Source organism: Pseudorca crassidens, chromosome 16, assembly GCF_039906515.1.
Source record: "Pseudorca crassidens isolate mPseCra1 chromosome 16, mPseCra1.hap1, whole genome shotgun sequence".
Taxonomy (NCBI): Eukaryota; Metazoa; Chordata; class Mammalia; order Artiodactyla; family Delphinidae; genus Pseudorca; species Pseudorca crassidens.
This window is the reverse complement of record NC_090311.1, coordinates 84,960,772-84,985,085: the sequence shown is the minus strand read 5'-3', so window position 1 is coordinate 84,985,085 and position 24,314 is coordinate 84,960,772. Positions and strand designations below refer to the sequence as shown.

The 24,314-nt window shown below is 42.0% G+C and overlaps 1 protein-coding gene across 1 annotated transcript in view; it reads right to left on the bottom strand.

Moving 5' to 3' along the window:
* Positions 1-18,214, bottom strand: part of FMN2 (formin 2) — a 310,064-nt gene extending 291,850 nt beyond the window's left edge. The window contains 1 exon segment of the mRNA XM_067711167.1: positions 16,701-18,214. Coding sequence (XP_067567268.1) covers positions 16,701-18,030 — 1,330 coding nt within the window. The 5' untranslated portion in view covers positions 18,031-18,214.
* Positions 18,215-24,314: the final 6,100 nt, after the last annotated feature.

Sequence of the window (24,314 nt, the reverse complement as noted above, 5' to 3'; positions counted from 1 at the left end):
CAGCCCATGTCAAGATTTTTTCAAGGCAACAGGAAATCTGCGTCTGAAATTCACAGAGAGACCTGAACCATGCAGTCATCCACATTCAGGGAAAGGGTTCCCGGGGATGAATGTTCAGATGGACTGAAGCCCAGGGGAAGCAGCATGTACTTAGCAAAGGTCTGGCGGAAGAAGAGGACCAGGAGAAGGTAACAAAAGCCAGCCCAAAACAAAGGAGGCAAACCAGCAGAAGCCGGTAGTGGAAACCAAGGAATGTGGGGTTTTCTGTTTGGATAAAATATACAGTGGTTTAAATGATGTTTTTTGAAGCATTTTTTTAATTAGACATTTTTATTAATGTTGAGTGTGAAACACAACCTACTAAATTAGAATATTAATGACGTTTCTGGATTTTAGGATTATACCTTCCCCAGCAGAGCACAGATTCACAAAGATTGATAATATGTAAGCCCAAAAAGAGTCACAGTAATTTCAAAACAATCTACACAATGTACATTATGTTCTATGATTGTTTCAATTATTTTGCTGTAAACAAAGATTAAAGGACTGCCTTTACAATCCCATATGACTATTGCGATATTGTGATTTATAATAAGAAATATGCATTTGGTCTTTGTCCAATTTCTGGCACAGAGCTTCTAAAACCCTTGGCATTTCCTCAAAAATATGATGAGTGAAAAAAGTCAACATCATTGGTTGCCAGCAGTGGGGTAAAGTAGGGAAGCCTGACAGCCAAGGAGCTTGAGGGAACTTTTGGAGGTGATAGATATATTCTGTTTTCTGGTTGAGGTGGAAGGTTATGTATGGGTTTATACATTTGCCAAGTTTATTAAACTGTACACTGAAAATGGTGCATGTTGTTGTATATAAACTATACATCAATAAAATTTACTTTAGAACTATCTGAGCTTAGAATGATTTCTAGCCTATAATTAGACATCCAAATTTCCAGTAGTTATGTAGGTGAAATAAAGACATTTTTAGATATAAAAGGGCTCAAATATTTGCACGGTGTATTCACCTTCTCTAGTTAAGGTCCTAGAGGATATACTTCAGCAAACAGGGAGAAAACCAAAAAATAGAAACTTACAGGGGTCCAGGGGAAACAGAGGATGTGAAAGGAAGTCCAGGAATGATAGGTGATCAGCAAGATTAGAGAACAACCAATGTAGATTGGAGCAGGGGGCCTGAGTCCTCTGGAAAGGTGGCCTCCAGGGGAAAAAATAAATTGATCTCTTAGAGTTTATAGGGAATATTAAAGATATATTTAAGTCAAAAATTTTGAAGCATCTGAAAAATTCTCCTAGAAAAGCAGGAAGACGAAAAAAAATAATAATAATTGTTAACTCCAGGAAATAGAAAGCATGATATAAGAAAGGACGTTTGAACATAGTATACAATATGACTTTGCAGTGACTACTATTTGCATAGTCCTAAGAATCTAAATATTACTTTTTATTTTATAAAAATCTGTGATCTCTGTTATGGAATTGGGGGCACAGGAGGTAATAAGAGAGGTAGATGTGAGAAAACTAAAACCCCATCTATCGTGATGGGGAGTTGGAAATCGAAAATGGAGATATTTTAGAAATAATTAGGCAAATGCCAAAGAAAACTGCTACGTAAGTTGTGAATTGTTGCCTCTGTTGAAAGGGGAGTAATCAAAGGATCAGAAGGGGTAAGACAGGAAACTGCTTTTATTCATGAAAATTAAAGCTAATAAAAAATAGAAAATGTCTTCTAGCTCTAAAAAAATAAAAAATAAAGAACAAAATAAATAAAACCCTTGGACTTTCCTAAATGATTGGAGCAAAAAAGATGTCTTGATATTCATAACAAGCCCCTTTCAAGTACACTGAGTTTATGTTAATGCAGTGACTTTTGGAAGCACCTAAGGATGGGGGCTGGTTGTCAGGGGAACCAACCCTGTCTTTAGTGTTGGAACCTTCAGTCCCACCTCTGACCTCCAGGGAGGAAAGAGGAGCAGAGCTGGAGACTGATTCAATCACCAATGTCCAATGATTTAATCAATCAAGCCTGTGTAAATAAGCCTCCATAAAAACCCAAGGGGACAGGGTTCAGAGAACTTCTGGGTCAGCAAACATGTGGAGATTCAGGGAGAGCGGCACCCAGGTGCTCCGTGCCCTTTCCCCATACCTTGCCCTGTGCATCTCTTCCATCTGACTCTTCCTGAGTTATATCCTTTTATAATAAACTGGTAATCTGGAGAGTGAAATGCTTCTCTGAGTTCTATAAGCTGCTGTAGAGAATTAAACCCAAGGAGGGGGCTGCTGGAACCTATAAGCTGCTCAGTCAGAAGCCCAGGTGACAACCTGGACCTGTGACTGGCATCTGAAGACTGGCAGCCTTGTAGGACTGAGCCCTTAGTCTGAGGGACCTGACACCATCTCCAGGTAAGTAGTGTTATCAGAATTGAGTTGAATTGTAGGATACCCAGCTGGTGTCCCAGAGAACTGCTTGGTGATGTGGGGAAAAAACCCACACATCAGAGTTAGTGTTAGAATTGTAGCTATAAACCACAGAAATGACTAAATAACCTTTAGGTTTAAAAAATATTCATAAGGGAGATCCCATAATACTTACAACTGAAAGACAATGAAAACATTTCTTTACCCCAACAATAACTAGAAACAATTCAAAAGTAAAATACCGTTCCCATTAACAATGAAACACATGAAGCACCCAGAAACTAACTCAGCAAAGAAAACACAAACTCTCCATTAAAAAAAGTCCAAAACTCTATTAAAAGGACATAAAAGATGATCTGAATAAATGAAGAGGTCTTCCAGTCTTGGATGACATTATTAAAATAATAGTTCTCAATATAATCTACAAATTTAATAAACTGAGCACCATCAGGACTTTTTAAAAACCTCAACCAAAAAAAAAACCTCAACCACTTAATTTAAATTTATATAAAAAACTATAAGCCCATCAACGGCTAAGTCCTGATAATGTTCAAACTTTGAAAAAGGGGACACTTCTCCTCCAGGTAATGAGACATATTGCAAAGCACATTTATGACAGCTGTCTGGTACCCACCGAAGACAGAAAAACATCCATGCAAGGAAGAGAACAGACCCTCAGACAGGGTATGGGAATAATCTAAATCTGAATAATCTAAATCTGAATAATCTAAATCTGAATAATCTAAATCTAAATCTAAAGATGGCATTAAACATCCATGAGAAAAAATTGTTTAGTAGACGATGCTGAAAACTTTGCTTTGCCATGTGTGTCACACCACACGCTCAAGAGGACTCTGGACAGAGCAGATGTTTAAATGTAGATGGTGAATCAATAACACTATAGAAGGCTGGGGAGGAGAGAATGTTGGTGACCTGAGCCTAAGAAAGGATTTCTTAAATCAGAAGAAAATAGCACAAACCACAGATGAAAAATAGATCTGATTATGGCAAGATTAAGTACTTCTGTTCAACAAAGGACACAACAAATTTTAAAAAGGGATGAAATGCTAGGGGAAGATATTTATAACATCAAAAATTGATTCTAGGGCTTCCCTGGTGGCACAGTGGTTAAGAATCCGCCTACCAATGCAGGAGACATGGGTTCGATCCCTGGTCCGGGAAGATCTCACACGCCACGGAGCAACTAAGCCCGTGCACCACAACTACTGAGCCTGCACTCTCCAGCCCGTGTGCCACAACTACGGAAGCCCACACACCTACAGCCCATGCTCCACAACAAGAGACCGCACGACAATGAAAAGCCCACGCATAGCAACGGACACCCAACGCAGCCAAAAATAAATAAATAAGATAAATAAATTTATTTTTTAAAAATTGATTCTATATGTCAAAATTTCAACAATTACATAGAACTGAATCCACTCCAAATAGTTTAAATAGCAAGAGACTCACGGCAGCGTATTCCTTGTCTTACAGAGTCCTGGAAGGGCTGAAGACAAAGTAGAGACCACTCACAGAGCCGTGACTGAGAACAAGGCCACCAAAGCAGTGGCCACTCTTCTCTGATCTAAGGCCTGGGTCCCAAGAGCACACTTGGCTCCCAGGTCAGGAGGTTTCCCAGCTGGGCCACCCCTGCTGCCAGCCCAGAACTGGGCTGTGCCCGCCGGGGCCACACCAGGGCCTGTGGGAAGTGGTACCTGGACACCAGGCTTCTGCTTGGCTTGAAAGAGCAAACAGCAGAGGTCAATCCTGGACCTTGTCGAGGTCTTCCAGACGTGGCACGAATTCATCCAACGTAAACCACATCTAAAACACAACCCACAAGGGACTCTGAGAAACATCACTTTTACAAGAGCCTATAATGTAAGGAAAGAAGACCAGAGGGGGTTTAGCAATGCTCCATCACATCCTCAACACTGGTAATAGAGCCGCATCTGGAATACACAGAGAACCTCTGTGACCAAACAAGAAAAATCAGGAAACCTTATAGAAAAGGTACAAAGATATGAACAGGCAATTGACAGAAGGGTAAACCCAAACAGCTAAAAACACACAAAGTTTTTCTCAAAGGCATTAGCCATCAGATAAATACAAAGTAAAAAGTAAAACAATGACATACCACTTTCTCATTGGATTAGTAAAAATTCAAAAATTAGATAAATGCTGATTTGCTGTGCTAGCGAGTATAAACTGGGAGAAATATTTTAAAAACTAAACTGGCAGTACCCATACAAATTAAGTAAATTTTCATTTTTTTAACCTAGCAATCTCACTCCTGAATATACATTCCAGAGAAGTTCTCACACAGGACCCGTGTGGGAATACTAATCACAGTGCTGTCTGTGGTGGCATCTAGACGTCCACCCTGGCAGATGCAGAAATCAAAGGTAAGGACCATCCACGGCCACAATACACACCTCCAGGGTCGAGACTCACATACAACAGATATGAACAGTGTCCCTGGGGCTGGACGACCCAGAGGAACTCTCACTCTTTGTAACAGAATAAAGCAGTAAGAAACAACCCACCTGATAAACATTCACCAGGAAAAATCTGTACATTTTTTCCCCAAAGGCTCCCGAGTTAAAAAAAAAAAAAAAAAAAAAGGCAAAAGAATGAAGTCTACAATTCGACTGTTTGTATAACAGAAAATTAAAAACACACAGAAATACTACACACTTTACAAAAATACATACAATTTTAAGGATATCAATCAAACACATAAAAGCTGTTCCCAAAAAAAATGCTGTTCCCTGCATCCATGAGGGGAGGTCAGAATAGGAAATGAAAATACAGAAAATAAATCCAAGGACAACGTGAAGAGTTCTGCATGGACTAACAATGCCCTCAGGGTACCAATAAATGCACACTTCTGTCCTCAAGACCAGGGAGAGAGTGTCAGTAAGACCTAGAACTACTAGGGAGAGTACAAGCTACCCGAAAAAGGACTCGGAACATTCAAGACAGAGGAGGGACAGAGACTAAGCAAGGGGAGAAAAACTGCAGCACAGTAAATAATAATATACAAAAGTGTGTATATAAGAGGGTGTGGAGGAAAGGGAACCCTCCTCCACTGGTAGTGGGAATGTAAACTGTGCAGCCACTATGGAAAACCACTGTGGAGGTTCCTCAAAAAACTAAAAATACAACTACCATATGATCCAGCAATCCCACTCCTGGGCATACATCCCAAGAAAACCATGGTTTGAAAGGATACATGCACCCCAATGTTCATAGCAGCACTATTTACAGCAGCCAAGACATGGAAGCAACCTAAGTGTCCACTGACAGATGAATGGATAAAGAAGATGTGGTATATATACACAATGGAATGTTACTCAACCATTAAAAAGAATGAAATAATGCCATTTGCAGCAACAGGAAAGGATCTAGAGATTATACTAAGTAAAGTACAGAGAAAGACAAATATCATATGATAACACGTATATGTGGAAACCAAAAAAAGTGATACAAATGAACTTATTTCCAAAACAGAAATAGACTCACAGACATAGAAAAACAAACTTATGGTTACCAAAGGTGATAGCAGGGGGAGGGGTAAATTAGGAGTTTGAGATTAACACATGTATACTATGATATATAAAACAGATAAACAAAGACCTACAGTATAGCACAGGGAACTGTATTCAGTATTTTGTAATAAACTATAATGGAAAATAATCTGAAAAAGAAAATATATATATGACTGAATCACTTTGCTGTACACCTGAAACTAACACAACATTGTAAATCAACTATAGTTTGATTAAAAAATGGTTAATTTTTTTAAAAAATTTTAAGTATATATATATATAATATGCAATCATTTATACATAATATGTTGTATTTTTATATATATGTGTAGTGTATATGAACTTTAGTCTCAGGGCAAGAGGGAACCACTGAAATGTTTCTACTCTGGGACCGGCCAGTTCAGCTCTGTATTTTAAATAGTGGACTCTCTTGCCTTGTAGCGAATTACTGGAAAAGAGCCAGACTGAGGACAGGGAGAACGTTTAGAATCTCAATGTTGGATAATCTTTTCTAGGAAATGTAGAGGCAATGGGAATAGAAATTAGAAGACTTATCAAAGAGAAATTTAAGAATAGAGAAAATGGAAGGACTAATTGAGGTCAAGTTCAAGTATGAGAAGGGTGAGAAAACCAAGGGGTGTGGCAAGGCTGGACAGCCAAACCTCGGTTGGGAATCCCAGGAGGCAGGTATTTAGAGGGAGGGAAAAGAGTAGGTACAGTGACCCATTAGACACAGTGACACTCCTAGACCTGTGACAGCTCAATGACGAGCCTGATGCAGAAAGGAGGGGCCAGAGGTGCAGACAGCCGTCCACTGGATCTAGGCGGTGATGAAGCCAGGAGGCCACATGCTCAGCTTTTATTATCCTGAAGCAGATGGTAGTGAAAATGATCTGCGAATTTAGAGTCAAGTGAGGCTCCTTAGAGAAATCATCCAAGTCAGAGATAAAAGGCTTCCAGAATCACCCCTTCACTTACATCACATTTTCAGCCCAGAGACAAATGGCTCTCCACCTAAATCACTGCAGTTCTTATTCAGCCTTATTAGCCCACCAACAATATATTGGATCCAACGGAGTCAACACATTTTTAATTTTTCCAAGAACAAAATAAAGACACATCAAGCCCTATATCCTGAAGTAAACTGCCAGGATACTATCCGAACATTTTACACCCTCAAAGCCGTTTAGCCAAAATAGCACAGCAAGGACAGTGAGAAATAAGTGCTGAACATCCTGGGTAGCTGCAAAACGTAATACCTCCCAAGGAGAAACCACATCCCTCACCTCTCCAAGCAGCAAGTGCTGGTCTATAGTTTCGAAACGTGCTGGGTGGGGGAAATTATCTACAAGTATATGTTTGCAAAAACCATCTCTATTGTTACCCCATTGTTTTTATGACTCTTCTCAAAGATAAGACTTTTATGTTAATAATGAAGAGACTCATGGCTTCCAAAACTTTCCACAGAGTATTCAAATGCATTTGTTTGGAATCCTGAAATAGTTCCTTTCTAGCCTATTTGCTTCTTAATGAGCTTGAACAAGCTGCACTACTTTAAGGCCAATAAAACTTTTTAAAAAGGTAAAATACCTAAAAGCTCTCAAAACGTTTTATCTGTCTAGTCTCTTCAGAAAATTTCATGTCAACGCAAACTTCTAAGTGAAATACCATGCACTCATAAAAGTTATTTAAGTAAGTGTATAAAATAGTATGGAAAATTGAGGACAAAACCAATATATTAAAGTATACTGAAATAATTTATACGAATTAGTACCACTACTTTTACTGAGAAGTTTAAACTAAAAGGAAAAATGCAAAGCCTATAGCCCATTCAAGAATCGGAGACTCTTATTGTCCTTAGATAATGAATCTAAGGATTTCCTCAATGGATCTGGTGTCACTATTAGAATTTGGAGTGTATTTAGACTCCATACACTCTAAATCCTTGGGTCATAACATCGAACACCACAGCCTTCCCATCTGTAGATTCCATAAAACAGGTCCACCACCCACCATACCCGCAGTCACTACCCTGGTGTACAAAAACACAAGATCCCAAGTGCACATCAGATAACAGCTTTCCAACCAACCCAAATCCCCTTTAGCATCAATTAACAACTGATCAAAACCACCAACGTCTTACCACCAGCTAGTACCGATGCCGAGAGCATCTTTACTCCACAGTAAAAGTGGTTCCTCGGGCTTCTCTGGTGGTGCAGTGGTTGAGAGTCCGCCTGCCGATGCAAGGGACGTGGGTTCGTGTCCCGGTCCGGGAAGATCCCACATGCCGCGGAGCGGCTGGGCCCGTGAGCCATGGCTGCTGAGCCTGCGCGTCCGGAGCCTATGCTCCACAACGGGAGAGGCCACAACAGTGAGAAAAAAGTGGATCCCCCTACATAGGGATTTTCTTCCACTCTAACAGTAAAGTTCTAAATATGCAAAGTATCATTATCTGGAGAAAAGGATAACTCCTGGAACCATCACTCCTATAGAACTGCTGGGATGGATAAGACTTGGAGGAAGCAGCTTCCCACCAGGATTACACTCACTTTTACAACCTGGGAAACCAGGGCACTAAGAGGAGGTAAGAAATTATCGCCACGTTTTACAGGAAACCAGTAGTATACTTAAAAAGGGAGGTCGATGGAAAGACTTCTCAGCCTGCACGCCTGCCGCAGTGCTGCTCTGTGTATAAAGCCACAGTTTAAATGACACAGAATTCTTCTCCACACATGTGCACTAGATCATGGGTTGGCCAAAAAGTGCCTTCGGTGTTTAAGTAAAAATAAAAGACACATTTTTCATTTTCACCAAGAACTTTATTGAACAATGTATTCACCTTTTTGTTCCACTACCTTCTGCCATTTTTCTGGCAACTTCATAATTCCACCTTTCCAAAACTTTTTATGTTTTTGAGCAAAGAACCGTTCCAGGTGCCTTTTACAGTCTTCCAGGGAATTGAAATTTTTTCCATTAACAGAATTTTGTAAAGAATTCTTCTTAAAGAAATAAATGGAAATCTGAAGGTGCAGTGTCTGGTGAATACAGCGGATGAATCAGAACTTCCCAGCCAAACTGTAACAGTTTTTGCCTGGTCATCAAAGAAACATGTGGTCTTGCGTTATGCTGATGTAAGATTACACGTTTTCTGTTCAAATTCCGGAAGCTTTTCGTCGAACGCTGCTTTTAGTTGGTCTAATTGGGAGCAGTACTTGTTGGAATTAATCTTTCGGCGTTGAGAATTAGCTCATAATAAAGGACTCCCTTCCAATCCCACCATATGCACAACATCACCTTCTTTGGATGAAGACCGGCCTCTGGTGTGGCAGTGGTTCATTTCGCTTGCCCCATGATCTCTTCCATTCCACATTGTTGTACAGCATCCACTTTTCATTGCCCATCACAATTTGTTTTAAAAACAGAACGCTTTCATTACGTTTAAGTAGAGAATCACATGGGGAAATACGGTCAAGAAGGATTTTTTTCCCACTTAACTTCTGTGGACCCAAACATCAAAGCAATTAACATAACCAAGCTGGTACAAATGATTTTTAACGCTCGATTTGGATATTTTGAGGATGTCAGCTATCTCCCGCATGGTATAACGTTGACTGTTCTCAATTAATGTCTCGATTTGATCGCTATCAACTTCAACTGGTCTACCCAACTGTGGAGCATCATCCAGTGAGAAATCTCCAGCACGAAACTTTGCAAACCACTTTCGACATGTTCCATCAGTCACAGCACCTTCTCCATACACTGCACAAATCTTTTTTTGTGTGTTTCCATTGCATTTTTACCTTTCTTGAAATAATACAGCATAATATGCCAAAAATGTTGGTTTTTCTTTCATTTTCAATATTAAGATGGCTACACAAAAATTCACCAATTTTGATAACGTTTTTTAAATGCACGCTGATATGACAGCTGTCACATACAATCTAACAAAATTGTTTCGAATGAAGTTAGAGACAACTAAGTGCTACCAGAGCCATCTTATGGAAAAAACCGAATGAACATTTCGGCCAACCCAATACCACCAAGACTCTTCTGCCTGAAGTATAAAAGGAGACCCAAGGAATTCCCTGGTGGTCCAATGGTCACAACACGGGGCTTTCACTGCTGTGGGCCCGCGTTCCATCCCTGGTCAGGAAACTAACATCCTGCAAGCTGTGCAGCATGGCCAAAAAAAATACTACTACTAATAAAAACTTTTTAAATAAAAAGAAACAAGAAGGAGTAGGGTTTAAGCACTTTTAAGCATAATTTTAAAACACAGCAAAGGCTTAATTTTCTCAAGAAATTATTCTATTCTCCCTGAAAATAAAAAGGACTATTTTTGGCCCGTTGCAGCTCTGGCATAACAGATAATAAAGACTCCAGTGGGTCCAAGGTATGGTGCACAGAGGAATGGCAGTAATTTTCCCACCCAATGAACGCCTCCAGGTACATCCTTGAAGGGGACGAAGATACAAAGGTTTCCCTCTCTCTCTCCCACAGTGGAGCAGGTATCAAAAGACAACACTTCTCTGGCATGGTCAGCATCCTCTTCTAAGCATCCAATAACTTATCTTTTGTTCTTATCATTCTGATGTTACAATACCTCGATTTACTAACTACCATTTCAAATTGACTAGAAGTTTTATTTTCCATGTATTTATATATTTAATATTTAAAAAGCCTCAGAAAGTTTTCAATCACTAAAATCACAACCAAAACTATCAAGTCACAAGGCAGTACATATTTGTTTCTTCCTAATGGTCCCGTCATTCTAAATTTCATTAACATCAGGTTGTTACTTATAATGCAAAAGCAGGAATGAAGGGAATAATGAAATTTTCCTCTTCTTTCATTACCAACAAAATTTATATTTGGAAGCTTAGAGTTACTGCATTATCATTGCTATGTTAAAATCAATCCACAAAAATCAGAATAGATGTTCTCTCAACACAAATTCTATCAAAGTATCATTCTACCTTCACCACTGAGTCAATCATAACTCAATGAAAATAATTAATTTCCACCACCCAAAAATGTTAGTAACTTTCCAACTTAAATTCTACTAGTTTTAGATAATCAACTCCCGTTTGAAGAAAATGGTGGCCGAGCTTCATAAAGGCCTCAGTGTGCTCAATGTACACCTGACTGACTGGCACACAGCGGGCGCGGAGTAGGTACTCGCAGAGGATAGACAGGAGCGGGTGATGAATGGACAGAATCAGGTGAGCAGGCAAGGAGAAAGGAAAAGCAGAAGGAAGTGAGAAGGAAGACCTAAAGAATCCCCAAATCCAAGAAGTATACATGATATGATATAGACAGTAAGCACAGAGATGCAGAGACGACCACCAGTCAGGCCCAGCTGGGAAAGATACCAAAGAGGAAATGGGAATTCAATCAGCCTTTTCAGATGCTAAGTCAAGAGAGACAAATTGTGTTACAGGAGAGTGAAAACTGTTAGACAAAGGCACAAAGTCAGCGGAATGAAATGACTGTTCATAGAACAGTAAGCAGATTAACTTGACTAAAGTAGAGAGTTTCTGAAGGAAACCATGGGAGGTGAAGCTGCAAAGCCTCTACCCCACCCCCCTTTAAACACCACCACCTCCCCCTAATCACACAGTCATCCTCCACCATATGCTTTCCTTATCCAAACCCCCAAGCAAACTACAATTTCTGACAAAGTGACAAAAAGGCTTACAATCATTGAAAATGCAAGAAAAGAAAAAAACTGATATATAAACAATTTGCCAAAAAAAACCCTATTGACTAGAAATATTAATTTTCAACAAGTATCGGATCACATCCTTCCCAGTGTTTATACACAATTTCAGAGTTGTTTTGTTTTGATGTGACAAATTTGGTTTGGACCACTTTGAACAATGTAGTCCATTAAGGCAATAAACCAGGACAGACGAGTAAATAGCACCAACTGTGTGCCTTCTATGTACCAGGCAGAGTTGTAGGGGCTTTACATACACTATTTAATCGCAATATTATTAACTCGAAATGATTCCTCCACCTTCATACATATGAGAAAAAATTACTTAAGAGTCACCTAACTGAACAGCCAGCTAGGATACAGATACATCTGGAATACCAGTAGTTAGAGGAACCACAGTTGCATCACCCAAGGTGTGTGCTCAGCACCTTTTTAATGGAATCAGAAGGAAACACTGCTCTAAATGCACCTGCTCAAGTTCATGTACACATGGCTTGTACCCAAATGCCTAAATGCATGGAAAGCCAGGCCAGTGGGGTAAATGACTTCAATCCAAACCACAGCCTTACAGGAACCATGAGAAAGGATGTTTTAGACCAAATTAAAATGATCTGAGAACAGTGCTACCTGTCCCAGCTTATGCTGCCAAATCTGATTCAAATACATGAAGCCCAGTAATGCAAGATATAGGGGAAAAGACGGCATTCTTGTAATCCCCTTTCCTGTCATAGTAACACTGATGCATTACACACAACAGGGGTGATTTCTGACCCTCACTCATTTATTGGTCAATAACTGGACGTCTACACTCTGTCAGATGCTACTGCTGGATATAAGACTGCTCCGGGCTCTAAAAAGTTCACAATCTAATAACTTCACAAGCAGCGTGAGAAAGTCTGCACTCCTAGAGAGGGTCTTCTTTCCACTTTGATATAAAAATCAAGATAACCTTTAGAAAAGCCAAAATGAGAGTCATGCAATCTAAATTTTAAAGCCCACGCCCTTTATTGACTAGCTAGTGCTCCAAAAGCTCACTGACACACTTCATTTTATTTTATTCACATTAACAACAGATTTGGTTTTCTAAGTACAGATCCTAGATGGGCCATTGGCTACTTAATGCCCTGAGGCAAGTTACTTTACCTGCCTGACCATGGTTCGCTCACTGGGAAAACGAAGATAAACAGCTAGACCTCAAGACTATCGTAAGGATTTGAGATAATTATGTAATGCACCAACACAGAGCCTGGCATTTAGCAGAGTGCAATAAATATAGCTAACATCATAATCACAGGATTCATAAACCAATAACAAATTGATCACAAAAATCAAATTAGAAGTAATGGGGGGGTGGAGAAGAGACCTATGACAGCTCTAAGAATCAACAGCTGACGGGAAGGAAAAAGTCAAGAAAACCACACAGATACAAAACCTCAGCAACAGCCAACTGGAGTCACCAGCCTATTACACTTCAACAGCAGTTGAGGGCAACAGCAGTGTTTTCACGGGATGCAACCATGATGGGTCTAAAGATGACATTAAGCCAGTTAAAGCAGATGAACCATTCAGGCCACGTGTTTAAGAAAAAGAAGGATAAGCACATAATTGACTTTGGAAAGACTTCTATCAAAAGTGATTCAGCATCACAAATTTAACATTTCACATGTCTACACTTTAATTAACTGCAAAATTCTATTCACAAGCTTGTGCTGTAAGGAAAGCATGTGCAAAGAAATCTCTTAAATTTCATAGCAATTTTTGCACTAAACACTGAAAAAGATGTTTTTTCAAGCAAATGAAGTGTGAAATTTCAGTGTAGTGGCCTAAAACATCATCAGCTCCTTAACAGCTAAAACAAGATAAAGTCTTGGTTCCCAATAAATGTTATTATATCTGCCAAAGAAACAAACATGTGCCATGGAGATCTCTTTTCACTCGAATTTTCTCCCTACATTTGGAAGGCAGTAAAAAGCAAAAAACATCTGTTCCTTCCTGCAGAGCTGACAACCTTCATTCTATGGTTTAAAAATAAAAGCTGTCCATGGAAGTTTAGAGATATAACTATCACCTGCTTCAAAGGCAGCTGGCAATTAATTGATCCAAAGACATGCAAATTAAGGCCAGAAAACAAATTCCCTGAGGACAATGCTAGGGTTCCCCAGGGCTCTAGTAATTTCCAAGACACCCATAAAATAGGAGAGGATGGTAAAGAACCAAATGTAAAGCCAAATGACAAGGAAACAGACAACAGCTGAGGAACAGAGGCTGTGTCACCCTGGATTCACTCGACCACCGCAGGAAAGCTTCCATGAGAGATGTCTGGAGAAAACCTGCTTCACTCTGACCATCAATCACCCTGCATCCAGCCCAAGAAGGCCACACGTTCAACAATGAAAGGAATTCACCTTATTAATAACAGAAACTTGGAAATCTCCTAAGTGAAGGCCTTAAATTCTATAATATATTTTAACGTTTTTACTCCATATGACGTCTTACAGTGTTGAACACCCAAAAATGAGGAATAAGCAAGAACAGTCAGACTCAAATCAGTAGACTCAGCTCCTATTTTTGGCTCAGCCTCTGAATGAATCACAGTGTGACCTTGGAAAACTTTCACCTCTTTGTTTACCTCCATTTGCCCACCAGTTACAAGATTCGGTTAAACCTACCTTTTTTTTTTTTTTAAGAAAGTGAGTGAGACAAATATATAGAAACTGCAACACAAATATCCACTGGTCACTGGCCAACTATAGCCAAGCATCACATATAAAGTAGGGAATGCCTCATATGTATCACTTATGTGTGGCATCTAAAATATGACACAAATGAACTTATCTACAAAACAGAAAGACTCACAGACATAGAGAACATGGTTCTCTGGTTGCCATGGGGGAGGGTGTTGGGGGAGGGATGGAGTGGAAGGTTGGGGTTAGCAGATGTAAGTTATCACAAATAAAATGGATAAATAACAAGGTCCTACTGTATAGCACAGGGAGCTCTATTCAATATCCTGTAATAAACCATAATGGAAAATAATATTAAACATAAAGAATGTATATATGTACATAACTGAGTCACCTTGCTGTACAGCAGAAATTAACATAACATTGAAAATCGACTGAACTTCAATAAAAATATATATAAAAATAAATAAATAAAGTGGGTGATGCCCATATTAAAGCAACTAACTCTGCACAGTAAAAAATCCTGCTTGGAGATGTCAACAAAAAAACCCAGGTACCTCTTGAACAGGAATCCTGTAAGAGTCCCAATTTCAAGTTTGGAAATACTTAGCAAATTTAAATGAAATGCTAGCTCCAAAAATACCCTTTTTTTTTTTTCCTTAATGGAAACAAAACTTCAACCTATTTAGGGTCCTACGATCTTCAGGACTCTGACCAATTCTCCTATGAATTCCTGTCTCCTCATCCCTTGCCAGGAGGTAAGTCACTGCACACTTGATGCACCCAGAGTACTACATCTCTATGTGCACTTGTCAGTGAGGCTTGGAAAGGCAGAGACGTGATTTAATGATCTTTATATCACTTAGCATCTAACACACTGCCTGGCATAACATGGCTGCCCCGTACACATAGATATATATATTTGTTAAATGAAGGAAATGAATATATTTGAAATTCTAAAGCAGAACAACCATTAATAGTAATGAATGATCATCTTAATTTTGGTGATATTTTCATTTCTAGAAAAATAATATATAAAATGAGTGTCACCTAGATAAGGAGGACATACTGAATTTCTTAACAACATTAAATTCACAAAAGTTAACTAAAGAACTTTCCGATCCTCTTCCTTCAAAATCAGTCTTTTGGACGTTTTTATGTTTCTTTTTTGTTTTGTTTTGTTTTATTTACAATTTATCTAACGGATATTAGACTATAAATATTCCTTTAACTTAACCTACGTGATATCGGGAAGGGAGAAGTAAAAGAGGGACAGCAAGCATGTAAAATGAATCAAAGAGGCTACTCTGAAGTGTAAGAATCTATAAACGTAAAATAAAAGATAGCCCATGGATGAAATTTAAAATGTGGCCAATACAAGTAAGTACGAAACATGAACAGCATTTACCTAACTAACAAGCATCCATGCTCTGGAGAAACATCATCTACTGTTTCATAGATACCCTATTTATTAAAGCCACAGAACCTAAGATTTGAAGCTTTTCAAATTACATTTGAAATTTTTAATCATTCAAATACTTATCACTACCTACCGGGACTTGCATGAATTCTCATTTTCCCCTGCTCCTTAAATTCTTACACTCAATTATTTCATTTAAAAATTAAGAGAAGTTAGTAAACATGAAACAAGCTGACACTCTACCAGCGGGCACTTAAGGAAAGGCGTGGGACCTACGCAAGGATAAACTCATCGCACTGCTCCACATTTTCCGCCGTGAGCCGACCGTTCAGCCGGCTTTGCCAAGTCCGTACGGACGCTGGAAAGGTACCAGTAGTAGCGTCCCGGGTGCTTTTGGCCTGCTCACCATCACTGTCTCCAGGCTGGGCCATGAAACGAAATGTAAATGATGCCTAATATTCTAGATCACTATGCATTAATTTCCTGAAAGTATGCATCAGATTTGGTTGCGTCAGCAACCAGAAGTGACCACCTAAGTTCACTACGGCGTCCACGCCGATCGCTGAGAGAGAAACTACGTGTCACATGCGTGCACATGGGCGTGTACCTCAGAGCAGTCCTAGAATAGATGATGTGTCAGAGGACCGTGAACAATCTCGTTATTTTTAATGCTGTGGGAGGAGGAAGGAAAGAGAATGATGGCTTTGCAAACGGTGCCAAAAAAGGAGCCGATCTGCCTGGCGTGACCCGGGATATTTTGGAGAAGCGGACAGAGCGGCCCTTGCTCCCGATGCCTTAGGACAGAAGCGCCTAAGCTGCTCCCTTTAAGACCCTGTGTACAAACGGAAACGTCTCCGAGGGGCAGGCGCCCTGGGCCCCGAGCCCGGCGCTCACCTGCGAACACGTCCTGAAGACCGCCCGCCCCGCGCTGCGCCAGGTGCGCCGAGACCCCCGCCCCGGGCGCTCGGCCCAGCTCCGCGGTCCAATCGGCCGAGCGGCTGCGGCCCGCGCGGGGTTTCCTGGCCGGGGCGGCGGCAGCGGCGGCGGGGGCCGCGGCGGCTCCGGACCCCCGGTCCAGGGAGGACTCCGGCCGTCTCTGGACCCGGGGGCTCTGGCTGGGGGACGGGGCCGGGGAGGGCCCGGGAGAGCTGAGCTGCCGGGTGGTGGTCCTGACGTAGCAGGGCGCCAGGAGCGGGCGGGCCCGGGAGCAGCGCGGGCTGCGCGCCGGGCTGCAGGGCGGGGAGGCGGCCGCGGGGACGCTGGGCCTCGGCGCGCCCTCCTCGCGCGTCGCCCCCTGCCTGCGCGGGGCCTCTCCCGCCGCCGGGCCCCACTCCGCCCCCGGAAAGCCTCTAGGCGCGTCCTCGAAAGCGTCCTCCTCGCCTTCCTCGTCCGTGTCCGCGGCCCCTCGCTCCCCGGGAGCCGACCCGGGAGACGGCAAGGCGGCGGCCGCGGGCTGTTCTGCAGCCGGGGGCCGGTCGGGGCGTGCGGACGGCGCCGCCTCGGCGCCTGGGCCCGGCGGGGGTCGGTCCAGGCCCGGCAGGGCCCCGGGCGGGGGGGCAGCGGAGGGGGGCGACGCCGGGGGCGACTCGGGGCTCAGGGACTGCTGCTGCTGCTGCATCTGCTGGAGACGGATCGCCTGCTGGATGTCCGAGAGCAAGTCCTCCTGCTCCGCGGCCGAGTGAAAGCTGTAGAGGTCTGTGTCTGAGCCCGAGCTAGTCCTTTGTCCATCCTGCACCCCCGCCGCAGTCTCCGAATCCTCGGCCACCGCCGGGCTCCCGACCCCGGCGGAGCCAGGGCCCCGGGGCCGCGTCACCTCGGAAGGGTCGGCACACTCCGTATCGGACAGGCCCGTCTCGTCGGCCGAGAGGCTGAGGTCCGGGATTTTGGTGACCAGGGAGTGGGCGCTGTCCAGCTCGCCGGCCTGCAGGGCCTGGGAGTCCAGCACATCCTCACGAGAGCCGCCAGCACCTCTGCCCTTGGACAGGGTCTTCCGAATGCGCAGGTTGGAAAAGACCGAGGCCCTGGGGTCCGACCGGCTCTTCTTCCTGCCCGGCTCCCCACCGCCGCCCCCCTTGCCGTGCCGGCCCGGCGCCTTCTTGCCCCCGCCCGCCTTCTTTGTGCCCTCGGCCTCGCGGAGCCCGGCGGCGTCCTCGCTGCCGCCGCCGCCGCCTCCGTGCGGGGCATCGCCCGCACTCCTCTTCGGCTTCGCGTCCTGGTTCCCCATGCTGCTGCCGCCGCCGCCGTCGCCGCGGGCATTCAGGCCATGCCAGCTCCTCGGCCCGGCCGCGCTGGGATCCCGAGGATTCAGGCGGCGAGCGAGCTGCTGAGAAGAGGGAGGCCGGCCACGCACCTGCCGCGCTTCGCAGAACGCGCCGCGGCTGCGCCCGCCCGCGCGGGGCCGAACGCGCTCACGCAGCGCCGCCAATGGCCGCGCGGAACGCACAAGGCCCCGCCCCTGTTCGCTTTCAGCACCGCCCCCGGCCCTTCGGCCCCGCCCCCCACCGCTGAAGCGCCAGGAGCGCCTCTGGGTCTGAGGACCTCAGTATACGCCACCGGAATCCAATGCCTGGTCCCTGCTGAAGGGCTTGGCAGCTGGAAGATCCACGCTGAACAAAAAAAGAAAAAATTTAAAGGGGAAAAAGGAAAGCCACATTCCAGTTCAGAGGTACGGTAATCTCAAGGCCACATACACTACCCCCTCCAACCTGCCTGCAGAAGCATGGCTCTTTAATAAATACTGGTCGAATGGATTGGTCTTTTCTTCAATAACTGATCATCTTAAACACCGTTAATGTGCTTGACATATGGTTTAGGAAAGGTTACTACACACAGTGCTGCTTTTATGTTCGTGCAGACCTTGCATCTCCATGAGAGAACATCAGCGGTCATCTCAAAATTTCATTTTTCAAACTTTTTTTTTTGACAAAATGGCGAGGTGGGGGGCGGGAATCAGAAAATACTGAGATTAGACTTCATTAAAATGCTAATCTCTAAATTTCTATGCGCTTACCATATAAACCAAATAGCATTTATATTCAAAAAGGGTGCATATACTTTAACTCCCAGGAGGTCAAACTCATCAATATTTAACATGTGCCTATTGTTGCCGCCTACAAAAAAGAAAAAGACAAAAAAGAAACACCCTTGGCACAAACACAAGAAATCACATGTTATGCGGAAAACCACCACTCTCCCAAGACAAACTGTGTCCTTGCCTTGACTATAAAAGTTTGCAACAGTTCACTGTCTGGGGGAGAAAAAATTGCTGCCCCAAAATGTGTCTCTTTGGCATTAGGATTAAGTTAGGCTGATTATTTTTAAGAAACAGAAGACTAAGGAAGTCTTTCTTTTTACTTCCACTTAGCTGCCTAAAGAATTCACATATTAGAGCTGAAAAGAGTTATCGTCAGAGATACCCGCCAGGAAAAAGCGCTGGGCCCAGAGATCTGATCTACTCTCCGCTGGTCCAGCAAATGCTCCTTTACAAAACAGTTCCTTTCCTACCTCCATATGAATTGCCTTCCTCCCCTTTGAAGTCCCAAACCATTACCCACAACATCCTCTGTTGCCTTTAACTGAAGACAGTATTTAAGGTGAGGGTTTTGGCCATTTTGGCCATGATTCTGTCTTCCTGGGTCTCTCCCATGTAGACATGTTATCAAACTTTTGTGTGATTTTCTCCTGCTAATCCGTCTCATGTCAATTTAATTCTTAGACAGCCAGAAGAACCTAGAAGGGTAGAGAAAAACTTCTTCCTCCCTGATAACTGTTACAGAGTTTCTTAATATTCTGCTTCAATATTAATATAAAAATTTTCCTCACTGTAAATCGTCATTATTTTAATTACTTAGGAAATTTAGTTACCTATATTTAAAAGAGATTTTTCAACGTCATTGGTATCTAAAGAAGCTCCAAGCAGTAAATTAAAATAAGGGTTAAGTGGCATTAATCAATACCATTACAAATACTTAAATGAGAAGTTAATTGTTAATCACTTTGAAAATAGGTGTACCTAGCTAACATGTTAGTATTTCTAACGTAAGCCCAAAGGAGGAGAAAGTACTACTTACTACATGATGCATTTTAAATGCCACAAGCACACGTTCCTTTGCATATTGTGAACCAATATTTTAAACCTCCCTCCTTAACCATTTTATCAAAAAAAAACTTTTTTAAGATCCTATAATTCTTTGACGTAAAAGCTTCACACAGCAATAATTACTAACTGCTTTCTAATTGGTCTCTTAAAAATAGATGATAACTTCAGGACAAGTGGTCAGTTATCCTCAGGTGGCCCTTCTGAGCAAATAACTCTGAGAAATCAACTCTAATAACTTTGCCAGGGTACTGTCCCAGTCTCTGAGCAATTCCTGAGGACTTGAAAAGCCTTTGTTTCAGGTCTTTCACAAGACTGCTCTCTCCCAGAATCCAGGCTCCTCAGAGGGCACAATTTGCCTGAGGCTGTAAGAATTTTCTGCTTCTCTGAGGACTGAGATATATGGATCTTTTATTTTTGCTTTTTCTTTAACAAGACATCTTTGATTCTGAACTATTTGTTTCCTTACTATTTTTTCTGAGATATATTCTACAAGTTCTGAAGACAAAAAAAAGAGAAGGAGAGAGGAAGACAAAGAGGAAAGAAGAGAGGGAAATTGAGAGAGAAGACTGCTGATTTTTTCACATCCTTTGAATGTGAAACAACAGATGACCATTGTGTAGCAGGTCACAGATGACAAAGCTCTATTACATGCAAAGGCCTATTTGAAACTCACAAGTGTGCTCAGTAAGTAGGTAGGTACTTTCAATCCAATTTAATTAATAAACAAACTCAGACTATGAGATTTTTCCTAGGTCACATAGAAGCAAAGGCAATACTTGAACCTACAAATTTAGATCCCAAGTTCTTTATAACAAGCAACACCACATAGTTTATGTTTCCAGGGACTGGAAGAAATGAAAACACTGCTTTTGTTCTTCTGTCATAAGGGATCTCCTACAAAGCTAAAGAGGTTTGTGAAGGATATTGGCCTTTCTACCTGAAAGGGATCATTCAGGGACTCTTAAGTAAGCTGTCATCAACCATTCAGAATGAACTATAGAAAGCCCACTCTGAGCGTCTCAGCCCACAGTGTTCCTAGTTCAAGGGCAAGAAGCGACAAAAAGCATTCTAAAAATAGAGCCCAAGAGAAATTAAGGTTGAGGAAGCCCCAGTCCTTAGCCTTAGAGTAGCATTCTTCAGTAGAAACATAATGCGAGCCTTATGGGTAATCTTTAATTTTCTAGTAGCCACATTAAGAAGGTAAAAAGAGGGACTTCCCTGGTGGCCCAGTGCTTAACATTCAGCACTTTCACTGTGTGTGGCCTGGGTTCAATCCCTGTTCCAGGAACTAAGATCCTGCAAGCTGTGTGGCACGGCCAAAAAAAAGAAAAAAGAAAGGTAAAAAGAAGTGGATGAAATTAACTTTAATAATATATTTTCTTTAACACAAAATATCCAAAATAGTTCAGGAAAAAAATCAATAAAAATTACTAAGGAGATATTTTACATACTTTTTTTCACACTAAGTCTTTAAGTCCCAGCATCAATTCCAATTTGAGGCAAACCCCCAGTCCTGAAGCACAGCCTAGAGACTGGACTTGCGGGTCTACATCTGACTCTGGTATCATTTTGTCCAGGACCACGTGCTCATCCCTCTGCCTGCTTTTCTTTTACAGCCCATACAACACCGGCAACACCATGAAGACGCAATGAGCAAATGGCCTAAGAATTCCTAACGTGAAAGGCCTCTAGGGAGTGTGTCCAGATATTTGGCTTTGCAAAATGTATTGATTTCTAATTTAATTGCATTGTGGTTGGAGGACATACTTTTTGTATTTCTATCCTTTGTTTTAGGGCCCAACATATGCTATGTCCTGGAGAATGTTCCATGTGTCCTTAAATGTATCTCCTTTAATATCTTAGATGCCGTTGTAGAAGCTCCCACCTGGACTACAAATGATCTATTGCAGTAAATAACCACTTACCTCTATTGCCATCTCTGTTCTCATGAAATCCAGCCTAACTCTCCGGTATGAACGATGTGTGTCCAGTAGACATTGCATTTTCTTTCTGGTCCAAAAGATAAACAGGACAGCCCGTTGGGTAAATTCATCATGAGAATCTGGAGTGGCGTTCCAAAAGTAACTTTCCAAGACCTGTTCATCCTATGAACCAAGGGAGGTAAAATACTGCCTTTATGTGTATTATACTTATTCCATAATCTGGAAATTTTCACTGTTAAGTATGTCGGTGTCTGACAAGTGGTGCAAATTAATGCTTGACCACATTCCTTATCTGGTGGAGGGTTCAAAGTTCTAGAATCTAAAGAAAGATCCAACCTGGACCCCAAGACTGCCGGCATCTGTGACCCTCAAGGGCAGAGGCATTTTGTTTCCTATAAAGGAAAGTACTTCCCTGAGTGACACCGGGTGAGGAAAGACACTTTGAAGGCAAAAAAGACATTGGCAGTTTCCACAGAATCAAGTTTGTGAGTTGAGATTTACACTGACACCTTGTTAGTAAAATTGTGTTGGCTTCTGCTTGAAGATTCATTGATTCTCTGCCCTTATAGCTTTTGTTCAAGACCATATTTTGGAACAGAGGTGCTTCTGCAGCACAGGTGCAGTCAAGTTTTTTCAAATCCCTGTGCTATTAATCACCAATCCTGATAATGTTTGGTTTGATTTTCTTTTGCTGACTTAAAAAAAAAAAGACCCAGCATCAATTTTTCACTAACAGCCACATCTCAGTTCAGACCAGCTGCACTCACTTGTACAGCAGCCATGTGCAGTGAATGGCTGCTCTTTCTGGACAAGGCCTTACCTTTGATTTCTCAGAGCTTCTGGAGCAACGCTGAGAACTTGGGAAGGCTGATCCAAACTGTGTTACTTGGTTGTTCAGAACAGTATTAGGTATTTGGATGGACTAAAAATGTCCTGTAGGTATTAAAGCTCTATATGTTTTCACATGTAAGCATAACATTTCTTATTTAACACACTGTAGGAAAAAAATTTACCATCTTTTTTTAACCATTCAGTTTATTAGGGATTTAAAAGCGGTTAAGTCCTTGCTCTGGACACAGCTATCAGGACACTAAAGAATTCATAGAACAGGAAGGCCCGTGGGAAGAGATTCCAGTATAAATGTGGACATGGAAACAGACAGAACAAAGAATGTTGCTCATCAGCCCTTTCATAAGGGTTTAAGTCCTAATGCACGGCAGACGGTGTGCCCTGAGGGGAATTCAGGATGGAAAAAACAGGAAGCATCCTGTGCTTTTGGATATATGGGCCCCTAGGTAGTGAAGATGCATATCCAAGGAAGAATTTCAATGGTCCCAGATTCTCGGATCTTCCCATACATAGAAAAGCACTAAAATCATTAACTTGAGATATTTGTGATTAGTCAAGCCAGTCTTTTACTAATGCTTGACTACATGTACTTCCTCACCAAAAAAATTCATATCTAAACTGGCCCCTTCCCCACCTCTTCAGAGCTACTGAGAGGCGTCTCCCAGGCTCAAGTCCTCAGTAAGGCCCCCGAATAAAATCGAAATCCACTGTTCTCTTGTTGTGCGTTTTTTTCAGTCAACAGACAAGAGAGGAAATAATATTCCAGAGAGCACTCTAGTTTTAATAATCTTTTCTCTGCCTTAACTACTAAAAAAGAGCTGCCCACAAAAATTAGACCAAACCATGAATGTTCATTAAGTCAAGACTCCACAAATAGCATGCATACACGTTTTTTCCCTAATAAACATTAGTTTCTCGGTGCAGTCCAGAAGATGAGCTTAATATTGATTTAAGTCACTCTGCTCCCTAAAATCTTCACTATATATATATATATATTTTAAAGATGTTTTTACGTTGAACTTTAAGTGACAGAATTTTCTCCTAGATTTTGAGTCAATCTGGTTAATTATCATAATATAGGAAAAAGCCAAAAAAAGTAAAGAGAAAATATTTCCATTTCCGGACAATGGTTTGACTGCTCATGACAAAACTTTGCACTTCCACACGAAAACTCAGGGCACTTGTTCTGACACGAAATGAATCCAAAGCACGTTTGAAACTGACGTCTCTCAGGTAATTTACATTCACTAGCATGTGGCTACTTGTCTTTTTTTTTGTTTCAACACAAAGGAGAAGTTTCTTCTAGGAGCTTTGCATCAGCTTCCTTTTCCTCAGGGGAGCGGGTAAAGGCTGGCGCGAGATTTGATTCCTTTCACCTGTGTTAGAGCCTTAGCTATACAAACTTGACCTCACAGTGCTCTCAGGGGAAGGGGAAATTTTTACCCTTGACAACATACCTCGTTTTTCTTGTAATAGTCCAGAAATGACTGTCATCAGAGTTTCAGGGTGAAGTGACTGCATTACTAGCTTACTGTGAATTAACTTATAACTATCTATCTCAACACTCTAAACCCTTCCTACCTCAGGGATTAGAGAGGCAGGAAAAGAAAGGGATTG